The sequence below is a fragment of the Salvelinus alpinus genome, chromosome 18, assembly GCF_045679555.1.
Source record: "Salvelinus alpinus chromosome 18, SLU_Salpinus.1, whole genome shotgun sequence".
Lineage (NCBI taxonomy): Eukaryota > Metazoa > Chordata > Actinopteri > Salmoniformes > Salmonidae > Salvelinus > Salvelinus alpinus.
This window is the reverse complement of record NC_092103.1, coordinates 9586732-9606551: the sequence shown is the minus strand read 5'-3', so window position 1 is coordinate 9606551 and position 19820 is coordinate 9586732. Positions and strand designations below refer to the sequence as shown.

The 19820-nt window shown below is 43.2% G+C and overlaps 1 protein-coding gene across 4 annotated transcripts; it reads left to right on the top strand.

The window, feature by feature from the left end:
• The first annotated feature begins 4515 nt into the window (after positions 1 to 4515).
• On the top strand, positions 4516 to 19786 carry LOC139543665 (disabled homolog 2-like). Of its 4 annotated transcripts, none has more exons than XM_071349968.1 (14): positions 4516 to 4760; positions 11883 to 12148; positions 12374 to 12513; positions 12667 to 12765; positions 13018 to 13149; positions 13232 to 13312; positions 13698 to 13721; positions 13810 to 13860; positions 14036 to 14098; positions 14935 to 15537; positions 16195 to 16318; positions 16537 to 17199; positions 18846 to 19045; positions 19137 to 19786. In XM_071349968.1, the coding sequence occupies exons 2-14, from the start codon at positions 12013 to 12015 to the stop codon at positions 19206 to 19208; spliced, it is 2388 nt and encodes a 795-aa protein (XP_071206069.1). In that variant the 5' UTR covers positions 4516 to 4760; positions 11883 to 12012; the 3' UTR covers positions 19209 to 19786. The 4 variants fall into 4 exon arrangements, with proteins under 4 accessions (XP_071206069.1, XP_071206071.1, XP_071206072.1 ...); XM_071349970.1 differs by lacking the exon at positions 14935 to 15537 and adding an exon at positions 14414 to 14437; XM_071349969.1 differs by lacking the exon at positions 4516 to 4760 and adding an exon at positions 8666 to 8682.
• The last annotated feature ends 34 nt before the right edge of the window (positions 19787 to 19820 follow it).

Below are 19820 nucleotides of genomic sequence, written 5' to 3'. Positions count from 1 at the left end.
CCAAGCACAACTCCAACACCATCATTAAGCTTGCAGACGACACAACAGTGGTAGGCCTGATCACCGACAACAATGAAACAGCCTGTAGGGAGGAGGTCAGAGACCTGGCCGTGTGGTGTCAGGACAACAACCTCTCCCTCAACGTGATCAAGACAAAGAAGATGATTGTGGACTACAGGAAAAGGAGAGCCGAGCACGCCCCCCATTCTCATCGATGGGGCTGCAGTGGAGCAGGTTGAGAGCTTCAAGTTCCTTGGTGTCCACATCACCAACAAACTGACATGGTCCAAGCACAGCAACATGGTAGTGAAGAGGGCACGACAATGCTTATTTTCCCTCAGGAGATTGAAAAGATTTGGCATGGGTCCTTAGATCCTCAAAAGTTTATACAGCTGCACCATCGAAAGCATCCTGACTGGTTGCATCACCACCTGGTATGGCAACTGCTCGGCCTCCAACCGCAAGGGCTACAGAGCTTAATGCGTACTGCCCAGTACATCACGGGGTCCAAGCTTCCTGCCACTATACCAGGCGGGGTCAGAGTAAGGCCCTAATAATTGCCAAAGAATACAGCCACCCTAGTCATAAACTGTTCTCTCTGCTACCACACGGCAAGTGGCACCGGAGCGCCAAGTTTAGGTCCAAAAGGCTTCTTACCAGCTTTTACACCCAAGCCATGACTGCTGAACAGCTAATCAAATGGCTACCCAGACTATTTGCATTAACCCCTCCCCCCCTTTTTTTTTACACTGCTGCTTTTCGCTGTTTATTATCTATGCATAGTCACTTTACCCCTACCTACATGTACATATTACCTCAATTACCTGATTAACCTGTACCACACATTGACTAGCATATAGCCTCCTTATTTTTGCTCTTTTCTTTCTTTTTTTGGTAAATGTTTTCTTAACTCTTATTTTTCTTAACTGCAAGTAAGCATTTCACGATAAGGTTGTAAGGTTGTATTCAGGGTATGTAACAAATAACATTTGATTTGATTTGATTTTGATTTAGCCTATAGCACATTTTCTATATTATTGGGTTAGGATTGGGTGGCCTCAGATTTTAACTTAATCAATCATCACATATAGTCGGGCGTTGCGGATGGGTTATTAGCAGTTGCTGCAGGGTGCGGGTTAACAAACAGCTGACCACTAGCACACGCACACACACACACACGCACACACACCACACACATGCATGCAAACACACATGTGGAAGCACAAATGCATGAAAGTATGCAAGCATGGACACATCCACTAACACATTCTACTGTCATCATTCCCATTGTGAACAATAGGTGTAAGGTTGAAAAGGAAATCATTTTGTCGTCCTCTTCTTTTTCCTCTGATGGAGGTTTTGACAAATGTTACTCTAAGCAGCATGTCTTACTGAAATATGTTCACTTACTGTAAATTGCATTTAAAATGTTTGTCTTTAGCCTACTATAAGCCTACTAAATCTGGGTCAAACAAACCTGGGGTAGTGCAGTGGGCAAAATATTTATTTTTTAATCTGCAAAGAACATCAGGAAATATCGGATCATGTTCTTATAGGCTTAGGCTACATACAGTGGGGAGAACAAGTATTTGATACACTGCCGATTTTGCAGGTTTTCCTACTTACAAAGCATGTAGAGGTCTGTAATTTTTATCATAGGTACACTTCAACTGTGAGAGACGGAATCTAAAACAAAAATCCAGAAAATTACATTGTATGATTTTTAAATAATTAATTTGCATTTTATTGCATGACATAAGTATTTGATCACCTACCAACCAGTAAGAATTCCGGCTCTCACAGACCTGTTAGTTTTTCTTTAAGAAGCCCTCCTGTTCTCCACTCATTACCTGTATTAACTGCACCTGTTTGAACTCGTTACCTGTATAAAAGACACCTGTCCACACACTCAATCAAACAGACTCCAACCTCTCCACAATGGCCAAGACCAGAGAGCTGTGTAAGGACATCAGGGATAAATTGTAGACCTGTACAAGGCTGGGATGGGCTACAGGACAATAGGCAAGCAGCTTGGTGAGAAGGCAACAACTGTTGGCACAATTATTAGAAAATGGAAGAAGTTCAAGATGACGGTCAATCACCCTCGGTCTGGGGCTCCATGCAAGATCTCACCTCGTGGGGCATCAATGATCATGAGGAATGTGAGGGATCAGCCCAGAACTACACGGCAGGACCTGGTCAATGACCTGAAGAGAGCTGGGACCACAGTCTCAAAGAAAACCATTAGTAACACACTACGCCGTCATGGATTAAAATCCTGCAGCGCACGCAAGGTCCCCCTGCTCAAGCCAGCGCATGTCCAGGCCCGTCTGAAGTTTGCCAATGACCATCTGGATGATCCAGAGGAGGAATGGGAGAAGGTCATGTGGTCTGATGAGACAAAAATAGAGCTTTTTGCTCTAAACTCCACTCGCCGTGTTTGGAGGAATAGAAGGATGAGTACAACCCCAAGAACACCATCCCAACCGTGAAGCATGGAGGTGGAAACATCATTCTTTGGGGATGCTTTTCTGCAAAGGGGACAGGACGACTGCACCGTATTGAAGGGAGGATGGATGGGGCCATGTATCGCGAGATCTTGACCAACAACCTCCTTCCCTCAGTAAGAGCATTGAAGATGGGTCGTGGCTGGGTCTTCCAGCATGACAACGACCCGAAACACACAGCCAGGGCAACTAAGGAGTGGCTCCGTAAGAAGCATCTCAAGGTCCTGGAGTGGCCTAGCCAGTCTCCAGACCTGAACCCAATAGAAAATCTTTGGAGGGAGCCGAAAGTCCGTATTGCCCAGCGACAGCCCCGAAACCTGAAGGATCTGGAGAAGGTCTGTATGGAGGAGTGGGCCAAAATCCCTGCTGCAGTGTGTGCAAACCTGGTCAAGAACTACAGGAAACGTATTATCTCTGTAATTGCAAACTAAGGTTTCTGTACCAAATATTCAGTTCTGCTTTTCTGATGTATCAAATACTTATGTCATGCAATAAAATGCAAATTAATTAATTAAAAATCATACAATGTGATTTTCTGGATTTTTGTTTTAGATTCCTTCTCTCACAGTTGAAGTGTACCTATGATAAAAATTACAGACCTCTACATGCTTTGTAAGTAGGAAAACCTGCAAAATTGTCAGTGTATCAAATACTTGTTCTCCCCACTGTAGATCCCATAGCTAAGTAATATGGCCCACAGATTTTTATAAAGCAGAAGGCAATAAATACCAGGTTGAAAGTATTTTTGATGTGAGTTGTAAGAGCATAGTGATGCATGCAACTGCCCGACTAATATTGAAAATGCGCTGTAGGCTACAGTCAGAGACAGCAGAACGATTTTTTGAAAGGGGGTGCAGGATATTATTTTTTACCTGATTTAGGTATGCTATTTGTTAATCAACTCGTCTATAATTAGATACATGCAGCTTCTCTTCTGTCATTATATGTTTCCCTAGAATACTAAACAAACTCTTGCTTCAGTGGAGTTCAAATAGGTAACGTTTGTTCTGTCATCTCTGCTTCTTTCGCAGACATTTGGGGACCGGGGAGAAAATGCAATAGCTTAACAAAAAAGAAATGGGAAATATTTTCGTTGCAAAATGTCCAAATGACATCAGTTTGACCGGTTGTAAGGACATAGAAAGCTGTGAGAACGAACCAACATGTTTCTGATAAGATTTCAGTTGGGCTTGGATACATATTTTATGTGGTTGTATTAACTTACTATCAACTAATGATGCTGATAAAGATAACACCTCTACAGATGGCATCTAACTTAGCATTAGCATTCTCTCAAGATGCTGAAATAAATCAATCCAATTTCGCTCCATTTTGCCTGCAGTTGGTGTATCAATTTACTGTAAGAAATGCTTAATTGTGATGGACTTAATATTATGGCTATGTGAGAGGTTATAGACCTACAGTCAGTGTCCAGATTTCAGTTTCCATTTAACTAATCTGCATAGTAGGCTACGGTTGAAGTGCCATATAGGCGCATTTGAACCAAATCTTTCTCAAACATTACTTTTCTGGCCCTCTCTTCTCTTTATTTTTAACTCTCCATTTTGCAGCTTTTCTCTTATCGAGTTAAACTCTGACATTGTCGTTATTGCCTCCAACATTCACTTTTCTCTCCATTCCCAAAAGCATTTGGTGATTGGCATATTTGGCGCGCATACAGTAAGGCCCTAAAGTTTAGGTTTATGCACTAATGCCAGAAAGGCTACATTTAGTTTTTATTTCATTTTTTAAGGCTATCAATATAAATTACACAAGAGTGATACATGTATGATACATTTATGGTTTTCTAATGTGTTGTTTAATCTTTATTCAACCCGCCCGACACCCAACTGCCCTTCATCCACACAATATTTCAGGACCCTAAACCCGTCGGACTGCAGGTTATGATGGACGAAATAATGGTTACATGTCAATCATCCTATTGGTCTCATCATTGATTGGTGTAGTTGTGCGGCCTATACAGGCGCAACGTGCCTCCTGACGTTCTGGCTTGCTAGGGGTTAAATTGGGAGGTAGAAGGAGTCGCCAATTCACCACATAGCGGCGCGTTCTGGGCCACTTCTTAGCGGAAAACATCTGATTCCAACACGTCTCTGAAAAAGCGGTGTTTGATTCAACCTTCATAGAGGATAGGAGACGTGTCGACCGGTCTAGATAGCGTTTGAATAACATTCAGAACACTGGAAGACAAACCTCGAATATGAATAATTCTGTCTGGAGCGCTTGTTAACGGTACGTGACATCCACATTCTTTCGCATCCACAAATTCACAGGCAGGGAATGCTATTTGTGTTTCGCTGTCACGGAATGCTTCACTTTTAAAATAGAAAGTAATACATTTGGAATTATATTTTACATGCTGGATCAAACAAATCCAAGAAGCCCCCATGATTTTTCCATTCGATCCAGCTGTGCGCGCTATGCACACGTCGCTAAGGTAATGGTTTAGTGCTAGGTAATTGTGGGAGGTCGCTATTTTAGCTTTCTGAAAATATACTTCGGCTGAGTAAGAGATCTCTTTTTTTTCTTTTCGGGACAACTTGTTGAATATTATATTTAAACTACGTTAAAATCATGTTTTGGGGACCTAAGATGTTTATCTGTTAAACAAGGCCGTCTTCATGGGCCTACCAAAATGGGTTATCATAGTCTCTTTTGCATTGCGCAACCATATTTATCCTTATACTTCTTTTCATAACTGGATATTTGCGTGTATATGAAATGCCATAGATAATTAGTCATATACTTCCAGCATTTGTTAGTATCCCTAGTAGACAGTTGTCTGGCGATGTCGGAATGTAGTCTTTGTAGCCTTGGCCACTGTCTGTATCCACAGTGGGTCTAGGCTGCAGTTGTGGTATTTCACCATCCTATTGAGTGTCTGATTCATGCCCTGATCTCCTCCAGATGTGCTGAATAGAACTTCACTTTTCCTTCTAATGAAGCAACACAACGCCCAGGATTGGGACATCTCTCTCCGTTTTTGCAGCCATTCTGTTGACTTAGTGTAAATCTTTTCTTAAAAAAATATTTATTGTGTGTATGACTTCAGCCTAACTAGTTGAAGAATCCAAAAGATGGTAGGCGTTCTTGATGTAGCTTAACCATCCAGTGTTTGGAAAGTTGGTCCCCTAGCAGGTTTAAAATGCCTAATTACAAATAACCACACTGCTGGCTAGTCCTTCTCTCACCTTTTTAAAGCTGTGGCATTGAGTATTCGCTCAGGAGATGCCAATGGTTTTTGTCTGTTCTTAGATAGGTGCAGTCTCTTCCTGCAGTTACTGTCAGGGTAGTTAGTCATGCTGACATTGAGAAGTTGCTTTAATTAGCTTTTTTCTGAAGTTGCTGACACAGCCTCTTATTAGGGCAAAGTCACTGGGACTGTCAGTCCATGGGAGTTACTGAACAGCTAGCATCATGTGCCTAATGTAACCACCACCCGAAAGGTAGTTCAGCCTTTCAACCCTGGCTGACAGTATCCCAATAATCCTCTTCTTGCCCATTTACTTGGGATTTTGACTTGACACACACAAACACTGTGGTGTGTTGTGATCCACAGATGACCCATTCAGTCACGTGGTGCTAACCAATCAGAGGCCAGATATCTAGTCAGTAATTTGGTTTGGTTTGGAAAGGAAACCCTTTCTGCTTCTTGTTATCTGATAACTTATCGGCTATTAGGAACATAATTGTTTCCTCTGATAGAGGCCCGGTAAACACACATGTAACGTGTGAGAACTTTTACACTCAGTGACCGATGGGTCCAAAGGTTACGTGTGTTTTAAAGTGGGGGGTGCAATCAAACCCTGTCTCCAGCTATCATATGATGACTGGAAAACTATTCTAGTCATTTCTGTAGACCTTGAATGCACTTTGGCGTGTTCAAGGTCGACAAATCTGCTCTCATAGCAGAAACAAATGCATGAACGTTTTATTGTCTTGGTGCTGTCGCTCTTGTGATGCAAGCCATATAATACAAATGATTGCTGGCAAAGCGAGATTTGGCTGTGGTTTCGAGTGTGCGTGCAATTATAAACTTGATTTGGAAGAAGATATTAGATCAACATTTGCCACCGTAGCTCTGCAAAGCCTGGTCATCTGACTTTCACATGCTGAAATTAGTTTGGTTTAGAAGAGCTGCATACTTCTAATGGAAGTTTGTAAGTGTTATTATATCACTGCTTTAGATGGTTAAAGGTGATATTGACACACAGGCCAGATGCACTAAATGTCCCCAAGAGCTTATTTCCTATCTTAATAGAATATGGACTAGTCCAATCGCTTGAGGACAACTGGGACTGAGGACAGTCATTATATAATCGTTTCATTTAAGGCTTTTCACCCTACTGAGTCTAGCCAAAGAAACGTGTACTGGGCTGGTTATGCATCCCCTGTAGTGGCTGGAACAGTCCTGAACAGGACAATGTGAAAATAAATATTCAAGTCAGTGCGGTTCAGGTTGGCACAGTAGTGTGAAAAAGGGTACTAAAGGAGCTGCCTTGACTATCGTTTAAACAGCTTCCAGTCTCCCACTGTAGTTTTATTGTTAACGTGTTTACCAGTCATCAGAGGGGAATTGTGCAGAGCTGGACTTTACCTGACGAGTCAAGTTAATGTTAACTACTCTTCAGCAGTCACTGTGCACTGGTTTTACAAGAGCTTGTGGACTGTCAGCTTTGTACTTGTTTTCAGGAAATGGACTGTTTGTTTTTATGAGTAACCCCCCCCCCCCCAGACTGACCCTGAGAGAGGACTACAAGAGGCCTCTATGTAGAGTGGCGGGAATTCAACTGGAGCTGTGTCATACATGAGGTTCTTGGAAATGTTTTCTCTAAGCGCCGCGAGTAAGCGGGCGAGCAGTAGCCCGAGACTGCCGCGCAGAAGAAATATCAGCCCACTGAGAAAAGCACAAGATTGAACTTCACTTAACTTTCTAGCGTTAACAGGGAAAACTTTCTAGAGTTATCAACGTTTCCCTTCACTGTGGCAATTGTGATAAAATCAACAGCCACTTTCAATGCAACATACCAAAAGTTACTATGCAAGAGAATTTGTTGTAGGCAGAACACATCGGAGTAGGATACTATTGCACTGACACGCACAACTCAGCCAGTACTCTACACAGACCTGTGCGGCGTAACATGTACATTTTAGTCATCTAGCAGACGCTCTTATCCAGAGCGACTTACAGGCAATTAGGTTTAAATGCCTTGCTCAACCAATAAGAGCTGCAAAAAGCCTAAATGCAAATAGATCATTGCCATGATGCTTGTTTTGAGATCCAAGCGAGACCGGCATGTAGCCACGTGTGCTCATTTTGTTCATATCCTTTGTTAGTTGGAGTTATTCACCCAGTTTTAGATCATTTGTAGTCAGCAATAGGGGAGCGATTGCTTCCTACAAGAGCACAAAACGTGTACATTTCTAGGCATCTTTGAAAAGCAAGTCTGGTAAAGAGCATTTATTTTTGTCTTAAAGGGGCAGTGTTGTATTTTGAGACGGGCTTGAACACCACATTGGCTTCTACTGGAGGCTGAATGATAGAACAGCTATTTCCATGTAAAAATGTTAGGGGATTCATTTTCTCCATTGTTTTGATGGTAGGCCACTCTGGTAGGCCAACTTTGTGATGAAATGGCCGCAGAAGCCTAATTGGCAATGGCTGTAAGTTTATATAGCTGTAAGTTTGTGCTCAGCAGATCTGAAATTTGCTCAGTGCTGAAAAATTGAGGCAACATTGGTTCTTGACCTTGTACGTCTCATTATTCTTGAGTTACACTCTATTTTGTAGAAATAGAGTTTAGCAGGCCTGTTCTCGATCCTGCCTCAGTCACATCCTTGGACATTACTATACATTGTCAATGAATACAAACGATTGACAAAGTTAGCAGCAGTCTTTTTCTCACCTTTAAGGTTTTAGACTACAGTTGCTGAGGGTGGATTGCACGCTCTACTGTCATGTTGTCCTTTAGCTGTGTGTTATGAGATTACTGGAGCGTATGGCCAGTTTTAAACACCAACCAGGTAGCGTAAGATTAACTTCATTTAATAGCTCAACCTTTGTTCACTCCCAACCTTTGCTCTCCTCTGCCGTAGTCGAGGCTAATTTCCAGTAGCGAGGCGATCTACGCAGCATCTGCAAGTGCCCCTGAAGGTATGTGTCATATGGAAAATAAATGCTTGGCGTTTAGCTGCTGATATCAACCTGTGGTGGGTGTTATAATGTGCTGTTGTAGTGTTTCTCTTGTTCACTCTCAGAAAGAAGCCATTTTGTTCCCTAATCCAGCTGTGAGTGTTGATGGTTCCAGAGCTCTGTCTGTTGGCAGTCAAGTCTCCTCTTGCAGTTTACAGTACTGGTCGACCACTGACTTTCTATTTTACTGTAGGCTACTCTGTCTGTGCTCGGTTTCTGTCTTTGTTTGTCATAAAGGGCCTAGTTACAGCTGTGATGGTGTTAGTAATAATGAACTGTGGCTGTAGTTGTTAATAGCAAATGTTGTCTCTTACCATAACCAGAGGACCAAGTTGCACACAGATGGACAGTGTGGTGGTACCCAGCTGTCTTTTAGCCTCAGATAGGAAGTCACACTCAGCTTGGGTCACCCTAAGAAGCTGTCACTACGTTCTCTAAAACCAGAATAGCTGAGTGTTCCTTTAACATAATATCTTGGTGTTCCATGGCTCGCTCTGCCTCTTACGGTCTTCACTTTACTGAAAGGGGAGCAATGTTTATCACAATGGATTATACTCGAGCAGTTTTTCCTGAAGTACAGTGCCTTGCAAAAGTATTCATCCCCCTTGGTGTTTTTCCTATATATATATTTTTTTTTTTGCATTACAACCTGTAATTTAAATTGATTTTTATTTGGATATCATGTAATGGACATACACATAGTCCAAGTTGTTGAAGTGAAATAAAAATAAAAATAAAAAAAGAGGGTGGAAAACAAATTACAATGTAAAAGTGGTGCGTGCATATGTATTCACCCCCTTTGAAGAGCAAGGAGCTCTTCAAACAGGTCAGCGACAAAGTTGTGAAGTACAGAGCAGGGTTGGGTTATTAAAAAAAATCTGAAAGTTTGAACATCCCACGGAGCACCATTAAATCCATTATTAAAAAATATGGCACCACAACAAACCTGCCAAGACGGGGCCGCCCACCAAAACTCATGGACCAGGCAAGGAGGGCATTAATCAGAGGCCAAAGAGAACCCTGAAGGAGCTGCAAAGCTCCACAGCGGAGATTGGATTATCTGTCGATAGGACCACTTTAAGCCGTACACTCCACAGAGCTGGGTTTTATGGAAGAGTGGCCAGAAATTCCATTGTTTAAAGAAAAAAAAAAGCAAACAAGTTTGGTGTTCGCCAAAAGGCATATGGGAGACTTTTCAAACATATGGAAGAAGGTACTCTGGTCAGATGAGACTAAAATTGAGATTTATGGCCATCAAGGAAAACGCTATGTCTGGTGCAAACCCATCAGCCCTAGAACACCATCCCCACAGTGAAGCGTGGTGGCAGCATGCTGTGGGGATGGTTTTAATCGGCAGGGACTGGGAAACTGGTCAGAATTGAAGGAATGATGGATGGTGCTAAACACAGGGAAATTCTTGAGGGAAACCTGTTTCAGTCTTCCAGAGATTTGAGACTGGGATGGAGGTTCACCTTCCAGCAGGACAATGACTCTAAGCATACTGCTAAAACAACACTTGAGTGGTTTAAGGGGAAGTATTTAAATGCCTTGGAATGGCCTAGTCAAATCCCAGACCTCAATCCAATTTAGAATCTGTGGTATGACTTAAAGATTGCTGTACACTAGCGGAACCCATCCAACTTGAAGGAGCTGGAGCACTTTTGCCCTGAAGAATGGGCAAAAATCCCAGTGGCTAGATGTGCCAACCTTATAGACACCCCAAGAGACTTGCAGCTGTAATTGCTGAGAAAGGTGGCACTATTTTTTGGGGGGGGGGGGGTGAATAGTTTTCTGTATTGTCTTAATTCTTGTTTTTCATAAAATACATTTTGCTTTTTCAAAGTGTTAGGCATGTTGTGTAAATCAAATGATACAACCCCCCCCCCCCCCCCGCAAAAAATCTATTTTAATTCCAGGTTGTAAGTCAACAAAATAGGAAGAATGCGAAGGGGGTTGAATACTTTCTCAAGCCACTGTAGGTTACATGGAACAGCTTTAATTTGGACACCCAGCCTGTCATCTTAAGATCTTTATGACAGCCTAGAGTTGGAATGGACAGGGCCTCTGCCCTATGTGAATCACATGACTGACAGGACACACTGTTCGAAGGAGGAAGTGTGTGTCCCTGGCTAGTTGCGCAGCTGTTTCTGATGCCCTCCAGGTGTTCCTTTCCCGCACACATTGTCTTAATTAAAGACCCCACAGAGTTGAATCACCTCCCATCCCTACATGCATGGCTATCAATGGGTTGCAGCAAGGCTACTATAAGGGTCAAAATGATGTGTGGTTAGTAAGAACGAGGTACTGGGTCATGGCTCCTCATTGTGGATCATTATAGGGATATTACTTTTTACGATGCTCACAACCTTTTAGGGGACGATTTCAGGTAGCAGAAGCTGTTAATCTTTAAAATGTTTGGAGCTGTAATGTCTTGTTCTGTCATCATTCTTTTATCACAAATGTTTTTGTAAACAAGTTTGTTGTGATGTGAAATCTAATTTCCTACTTTATATTCATTTTCCAAAAGCTTAAAGTAATTGTCCAGTGTGTCCTGATTTCTATGAAATATGACCTATAATTAGTAATATGAGTGAAATACTTTTCTTTATGAAAAAATGTTAATTAAAAGATGCACTATGCAGAAATCGCCCTTTTTCCCGGTTGCTCAAATTCTAGTTTGCCTTTTTTCCGTTTCGGACAAAACAAGGAAGTGTTGTGTAGAGGCTCATTGTACCATCTAAACCACTGTGAAATATATTTTCCATAACTGAAAATCGAGTATTTTGAAGCTGTTGTAAAAAACTTCAGAATTAAAATTTAGAATGGGAAGCATAGAAATAGCGCACATAGAACAGATCTACCACTTCGTAGACACGCTTTCAATGAGTGGCAGATCTGACACACTTCTATGTGAATATTGCCGCTTTATGTTAGAAACTGCTTTTTGTGTCGGCATGGTGTGGCCATATGCCTTTCATAAAAAATATTAATGCGATTAGACTGATATTTAATTTGTAATTTTATGCTTTGACCATACGAGTCAACAACATTGTTTGGGTTCGAGTTAACAGAATATTAACTTAAAGTAACTGTCCAGCGAAAATGTCACTTAACATCGGAGTGTAGTTTCATTATATTTCTCACACCATCTCCTCCTACAGGCACAACGGAGCATGTGCTAGTACTGAGCCTCTTTGCTGAGTCGACCCCCCCCCCCTGGCCTGAACAAGGAGCTGCCGTTTGATTTGGTTTACCTGTCCCGACTCCAGTAAGGCTAGCCCATACCCCACCATGTCTACTGAAGTGGAGAGCGTTGCACCTGAGGTCCCGGCTGCCCCCTCCAGCACCCCCGCCTCCACAACCAGCCCTCCCACCACACCCTCCACAGCACCAGCCAAGACCCCCTTTAAGAAAGAGAAGAAGAAAGGTACTATATGCAAGGGGCCTCTCCCTCTTTCCCCACGTAAGGGATTTGGTGTTATGGGCAGAACATACTTTTTCTGAGTCGTCAGACTTGACCTTTGGTCTAGTTTTACATCTTGTTTTGTGGTGTCATGGTTGAGGCTACGTCATGAATAATAGATGGCATTCTCAACCAGACAAAGTGACAATTGATCCAATTAATCACTTTTCTCTCCTTCCCTTTGCCCAGCTCCAGAGAAGACTGATGAGTACCTGCTGTCAAGGTTTCAGGGTGATGGTGTGCGGTACAAGGCCAAGCTGATCGGCATCGACTATGTCCCAGAAGCCCGAGGGGACAAGATGAGCCAGGACTCCATGATGAAACTCAAGGTACCAGATATTAGGATGCAGATGCTACAGTACACGTTAGTAAAGAGAAAATTGAATGTGATTTTTGTTAGTCTGTTTTCTATGGTAATTTTTCTCTGGGTGTGCATATGGTGATGAGCTGTGTGTTAGTATGTCGTTGTGTTGTCTTTGCAGGGCATGGCAATAGCTTCTCGGTCCCAGGGCAAACACAAGCAAAGGATCTGGGTCAACATATCCATGTCAGGCATCAAGATCATTGATGAGAAAACAGGGGTGAGAACAACTGTTTGACGTTCTAATCCAACGTTCATCCCTCTGTTCCTCTATCTAAATCATGTCTCAGTGGCTGGGGAGTATCAACTTTACTACCTAACTTTACAACTACAATTCCTTTAGTAGAGAAATTTTCACAGGACATGATCTCAGTCGAGTAGATTCCATGTTGGCCTAAATGCAAGTGTTTATATTATTAGGTTATTGAAGATGGACTGTTTTTTTAAATCAGTTCTCTCCTCTCCCTCTCAGGTGATAGAACACGAGCACATAGTGAATAAGATCTCATTCATCGCCAGAGACGTAACGGATAACAGGGCCTTTGGCTACGTGTGTGGGGCCGAGGGACAGCACCAGTTCTTCGCCATAAAGACTGGCCAGCAGGTAAGACGCACGGGGACACGCGTAGGTTGTTGCAAGTAGTTGATTGTCTGACTGTTTCTCCATTCATCTCCTCTCCATATAGGCAGAGCCCCTGGTCATTGACCTAAAGGATCTATTCCAGGTCATCTTCAACATGAAGAAGAAGTCCGAGGCCTCACAGAAGGTAAATGACTACTGTGGGGTTTGTGATCAGAGTTGTTCAGTAGGGCATAGAAAAACATATTTTCAACAGAAAAGTACAATTTGTATGTTCTGGTAGTACAGCCCTGTTTCCAAACATTTTTCTCCCTACTGAACATGATCCAGATATTTAAAAACAAAAACAAATGGGGGGGGTGCTGACTGGACAGAGGTCACGTGACTGACGTTTGTAGTCAACACTGCCCCCTAGTGCTTCATTAGTCCTGCACCACGAACCATGCTTTCATTGCAATACCAATGAGATGACTCATCGCACACAAATCGCATCCAATAAGTAAATGGAGAACATATTACATTCCTCCAATGGGAATATTCACCATGTTTCTCCTCTTGCGCTATCTTTTCAGGATGGGAGTAATAATGCAGTAGAGGTAAGTGCCTGTGTATGTTGGCTAACTATAAGCTTCATCTGCAACGTACTGCATACTTGACCTCCTACTGCTGTGTTTTCATTTACAGAATGGCGGTGATGCCTTGCTCAGTATCGATGGCCAGGCTGGCACTGCCAAAGTAAGTGTTTTTAAGATATTGGAATCATACATGTAAAAAAAGTGCAAAGTGGATGCAGAAGAGGATTCTCCAGGCACAAGTGTCTACTAGTAGATGTTCTGTGGTGTTGTCGCGTCTCATTTTATGATACATCCAGTATTTTTAAGATGCTTCAAATGGATATGTTTTTGTTTAGGAGGTGCAACAGCTGGATTTGTTTGGCGATATGTCCACCCCTCCAGACATCCACTCTCCTACAGTAAGTCAGCCCGCTGTTGGGTTCACTGGATGTGCGCACATTATTATGGGACTATTTTATTTTTCTGGGAATATACTCATAATGTGAAACGGCCTAAGTGCTAGAGCTGGGGGAAATGCTCATAACAGACTTTACACATGGATAGGGCCAATGGTTGGCAATTATGTTATGCCATGCTTATCTTCGAAGTAAACTCTTTGGACAGAACGGACAACAACAAATGACCTTGCTGGTATTTTATTTTCAATATTGGAGGCTTTTTGCACCCTTTCCTATTCCTAACAAGGATCTTTCCCCCCCCAATTTTATTATCAGGTGGCTTTGACTACTCAAGCTCTGGTAAAGTTCCTCTCAGGTGCTAGCTAGCTCAGTCCTACCCTTGGCCATAGATGTTTTGTTCTGCCTTGTGGATGTATCTCAGTCTTTCGCCCCAAACCATAGCTTAACTGCGTAACTTCACCCCTTAAACCAATCACACCATCTTATGTCATACAGGGCTCTCAAACTCAACTCTGTAAAGGGCTGTCTGTAATAAGTGTAAGTTTATTAACTTGAGGTAATTTTGATGGATTACAAAGGTCAAATCCTGGCTATATCTTAAATGGCAACGCATTCCAAATAATGCTTGTAATCCCTCAGACACATTCCTACAGTTGAGTTTCTGAATCCTGTTTCAAATGTTTGTTTAGCTATCACCACTGTTGCTTTATCAATCAAACCGTCTTGTCATGTCATTTTGTTATTCATTTAGTTGTGTTAACAGTTGCTTCTCTCTTTCAGCGCAACAGATTTTTATTTTTTTCTCTCTCCCTCTCGTTCCCTCCCTTGATAACCAGGAGACTAATGATATTCTATTGCTGGATCTATCTGCCGAGGTTGACAGCAATCAGAACTGTATAAAGGGAAATCCCTTCACTTCCTGTGCACCTAACCCTTGGGGCACCTCCCAGACAGAGAACCCCTTCTCCTCCACGTTTGGCTTCTTTCCAACCCCAGACACTGACCCTTTCGGCAATGACCCTCTTGCCCAATCAGCACCCCCCAATTCTCTGATCTCAGCCCCCTCCACCAATCACAACCAAGAAAGCTCTGTTCACTTCTTGGGTAGGCCAATCGGGAACGGCGTTGGTCTTAACGAAGACTCTGACAACTTCGGTCAGCAGTTGAGCGGGTTGTCCAATAGGAACATGATCCTGGCTCTCAGTAATGGCCAGTGGCCACTAGGGGGAGTGATGACAGAAGAGAGCAGGGTCCCTGTTCCTGTGCACTCACCACAGAACCCCTTTCTTGACATTTCTGGGAAAAGCCCACTCCTTTGTAATGGCGTGATGTTCGATCCACAACCCCCTGCCCCTGTGGGTGCTAGCAAGGATGGTTCGGTTGTGATAAGCCCCCCTCCACAGAGCACTAAGGCTGGACGAGGTCGGAGGAGTGCCAAGGTGAAGCTCCATAGAGGTCCTATGATGTTGCTGCATGTCTGAGAATGAGTCTGTCTGCACACCACCTCCCCAAACCATAATTGGTCTAACAACAACCCCCTTTCACAGCACTGGGATACCATGCTGGCATATTCTATTCCTACAGGCCAACGGGTAGCATTGCACTGTTTTGTCTTTACCAACATGGTTTTGGTACAAGGATGTTAGGGTTGGTGTTTTTGTCTCTGGGGATACAACTGGAACTGGTATAGGTTTCTAACATAACTGCATGTAAGTGGTGCTCACATGGCTTCTCTAACCTGCTTGTCCCTGGAGATTAACAACCTCTCTGCTTGACTGTAACCGCTATGCTAATCTCCTGTTGCTATCTATTTATATGTTCCTTGTCTTAACATTCATGCTTCAGTGAGATGTGGAGGTAAGTGTTGGTGTTTGTCTTAAGTATTAGAGGTGTTTTTATTTTTAAAGGTTATCATATTAATGTGAATACGGTATAGAAGTATGATCGTTTTTCAACTGCATTATCATCCATATAAACCTTGTCATTAATTCAGCGCTCACTACAGTTTTCCCTTGTTTACTGGCCCTCGATGGATAGTCAATTGTTCAATATCCCTGTAGTAAATTTGGTTGCCTTATTTGCGGTTTGACCACCAGTCTCCTCCTGCCAATGACCTGTTTGGGACCGACCCATATGCTGCTCTCAGTCAGCCTGACTGCTCATCTGCCTCTGATGACCTCTTCAACAGTCCGACCACCACCTCTCCCATAGCAGCTCTGGGTAAGACTAGTGGCGTCATTGGCTCCAAATAGTGAGAACCCATGTTGTGTTAAAGCAAAACAATTGGCTTGTTTAAATCGGCATTGGCGCAAATCATCCTTTAGCTATGCTGCGTTTGAGGCAAACTAGATGGCGTTTTAAGTTCTGTTCAGTCTACCTATTGTACCTAAATGAAAAGATCACCCTCTTCTCTCCCGTGGTCTTCCTCTTTCCTCCAGGAGCATTGCAGTTGGGTCCCCCTTCAGTCACCATTCATGGGACAGCCACATTACCGTGGGGAGTCCAAGCACCAGGACCTTCCATGTTCACCATGCCAGGAGGGGTAACACTCCACAACCCCCAGACCACCTTCCCCCAGCCATCTGCCTTCGGTGCCCTTCCCATACCCCCGGCACCCTGGGGCCAGCAGGCTCCATCCCCGTATGGGGCCCAGCCGGTCACCCAGGCTTGGGGACAGCCTGCTCCTGCAGGGCCCATGGTTGCACCTGGCTGGGGCCAGCCTCCCATGGCTAACCCCTTCCAACCCAGCCCTTATGCCATGATGGGAGGCCCTCCACAGGGTATGCCACAAGGTCCACCCCGGCCCCCACCCCGGCCCCCAGTCAAGGAGGCCCCAGCTAAGGTAGAACCCAGTGCCTTCACGGCTCTGGACCCCCTGGGAGGGGAGAAGGAGAAGAAGAGTGGGAAGGACATGTTCAAGGACTTCCAGATTGCCAAACCTCCAGCCATCCCGGCCAGGAAGGGGGAGCAGGCTCCTGGAGCCGCCCCCAGCACTAATGGGGATGGTGCATTTGCCCAGTACTTCTCCAGCAAAGTGGGCATGCTCCAGGAGGTTGCGGATCACGACGACTTTGAAATTCAGAGTCAGATTTCAGCGGATGGTAATGGTGGTTATTTGGAATTTCAAAATCCTATCAAATCTATAGGAGATTACCCCCAATACCTATTTATCATCTAGCCCCAGCAAATATCAAGTCTAAGTTTAAATAAAAATCTCTGTCACATGCGCCAAATACAACGGGTGTAGACCTTACTGTGTAATGCTTGCTTAGGAGACCTTTCCAACGATGCAGTTTAAAAAAAAAAACATGGTCCGGTACCGTTTTCCCAGACGGTAGCACAGTGAAGTCTATGGCTTGGGTTACAGGATGGTTTTTGATGTACAGTACCAGTCAAAAGTTTGGACACCTACTCATTCAAGGCTTTTTTTCTTTTATTGACTATTTGCTACATTGTAGAATAATAGTGAAGACAAACTATGAAACAACACATATGGAATCATGTATTTAAGATTCTTCAAAGTAGCCACTCTTTGCCTTGACAGCTTTGCACACTCTTGGCATTCACTTGACCAGCTTCACCTGGAATGCTTTTCCAACAGTCTTGAAGGAGTTCCCTCATGCTGAGCACTTGTTGGCTGCTTTTCCTTCACTCTGTGGTCCAAGCTATCCAAATTGGGTTGGGTGATTGTGGAGGCTAGGTCATCTGATGCAGCACTCCATCACTCTCTTAGTCAAATAGCCCTTACACAGCCTGGAGTTGTTGGGTCATTGTCCTGTTGAAAACAAATGATAGTCCCACTAAGCGCAAACCAGATGGGATGGCGTATTGCTGCTGAAATAAATAAATCACCAGCAAAGCACCATCACACCTTCATGGTGGGAACCACACATACGGAGATCATCCGTTCACCTACTCTGTCTCACAAAGACATGGAGGTTGGTCATTAGACCAAAGGACAGATCTCCACGTCTAATGTCATTGCTCGTGTTTCTTGGCCCAAGCAAGTCTTCTTATTGGTGTCCTTTTAGTAGTAGTTTCTTTGCAGCAATTTGACCATGAAGGCCTGATTTTTACAGTCTCTGAACAGTTGATATTGAAATGTGGCTGTTACTTGAACTCTGAAGCATTTATTTGGGCTGCAATTTATGAGGCTGGTAACTATAATGAACTTATCCTCTGTAGCAGAGGTAACTCTGAGTCGTCCTTTCCTGCGCTTGATGGTTTTTGCGACTGCACTTGAACTTTTAAAGGTCTTGACATTTTCTGGATTGACTGACCTTCAAGTAATGATTGCCTGTTACTTTTTTGATCTGTTCTTGCCATAATATAGCCATATTTGGTAAAAGACCAAGTCCATCTTCTGTTTACCACCCCTACCAACTGATTAGCTCAAACGCATTAAGAAGGAAAGAAATTCCACAGATTACCTCTTAACAAGGCACACCTGTTAATTTAAATGCATTACAGATGACTCCCTCATGAAGCTGGTTGAGAGAATGCCAAGAGTGTGCAAAGCTGTCATCAAGGAAAAGGGTGGCTACTTTGAAGATTCTAAAATATATTTTGATTTAACACTTTTTTTTTACTATGATTCCAAATGTGTTATTTCATAGTTTTGATGTCTAAACTATTATTCTACAACGTAAAAATAGAAACCCTTGAATTGTGTGTCCAAACTTGACTGGTATTGTATCTGTGAAATGTATTTATTTTTAATCCACCTGATTCTTTCCTGTCTCTTTAGACTCACCCAAACCAGCCCCATGGCAAGCTGCTCCCATGTCTTCTGCAGCAGCCCCCGTTCCAGGGCTCCTGGATGTCTTTGCCCCAAATCCAGCCCCAGGCCTGGCTCCAACAGCAGCAACAGGTCTCAACCAGAGCCTATTTGATGATGCATTTGGCACTGCAACTCCTAATGCCTTTGGAGCACCACTCCTAGCAATGGTATGGAAACAGACTCATATCTCAATGAATCCTATCATACTCCAATCAATTGATGATAACGTACTGCTTTGTATCACTGTTTTTACGACAGAACACTCCTGTTGCCCAGACCACTGGCGGCTCGGATCCCTTCGGAGACCCCTTTGGAAACCCCTTTGCCTAAGTGACATCCTGCCCATCAGTTCCAGATAATAAGCGGCAAAGCTCTACGACCAAATAAGATCTTCAGAACCAGCTGCTACAACAAGCGCCAGACAATCCACATGATTGCCCCTGCTCCAATGCACACACAGTAACTCCTCACCTGCCGTTTTTGATGTCAGTTACTTAGCTTCCCCCAAACCACCTTCACTTTAAAGATGCACTCCAGAAATGTGTAACCTTTCCTGATGGAAAAACAGTATCCCACATAAATACAGTAATGTATACACTTAAGGGGATAAAACAGGTTTTCAGCAACCTTGAAGATGAGTGAAAACTTCCTGGAGTAGGCCAATTCAAGGAGTTGGTCTGTGCCTTTAAGTAAATCAGGTGATGCATGAGCTGGAGGACTTTAATGTATGTCTTGCCCAATCAGTAGTAGTAGTTTTTGTTTCTGTTCCCAACTCACTTAGCTTTTCAGTGCCACTGAATGAAATGTATTGTAATGAAATTATTCTCGTAAGGGAGGAACATGGATGGATGGATGGATGGCCCTGCAAATACTCAATGTTTATTAAACACAAATTTCTTTCATTATGATCTTTGTCTGTCGTGTCTTAGATATTATTCTTCT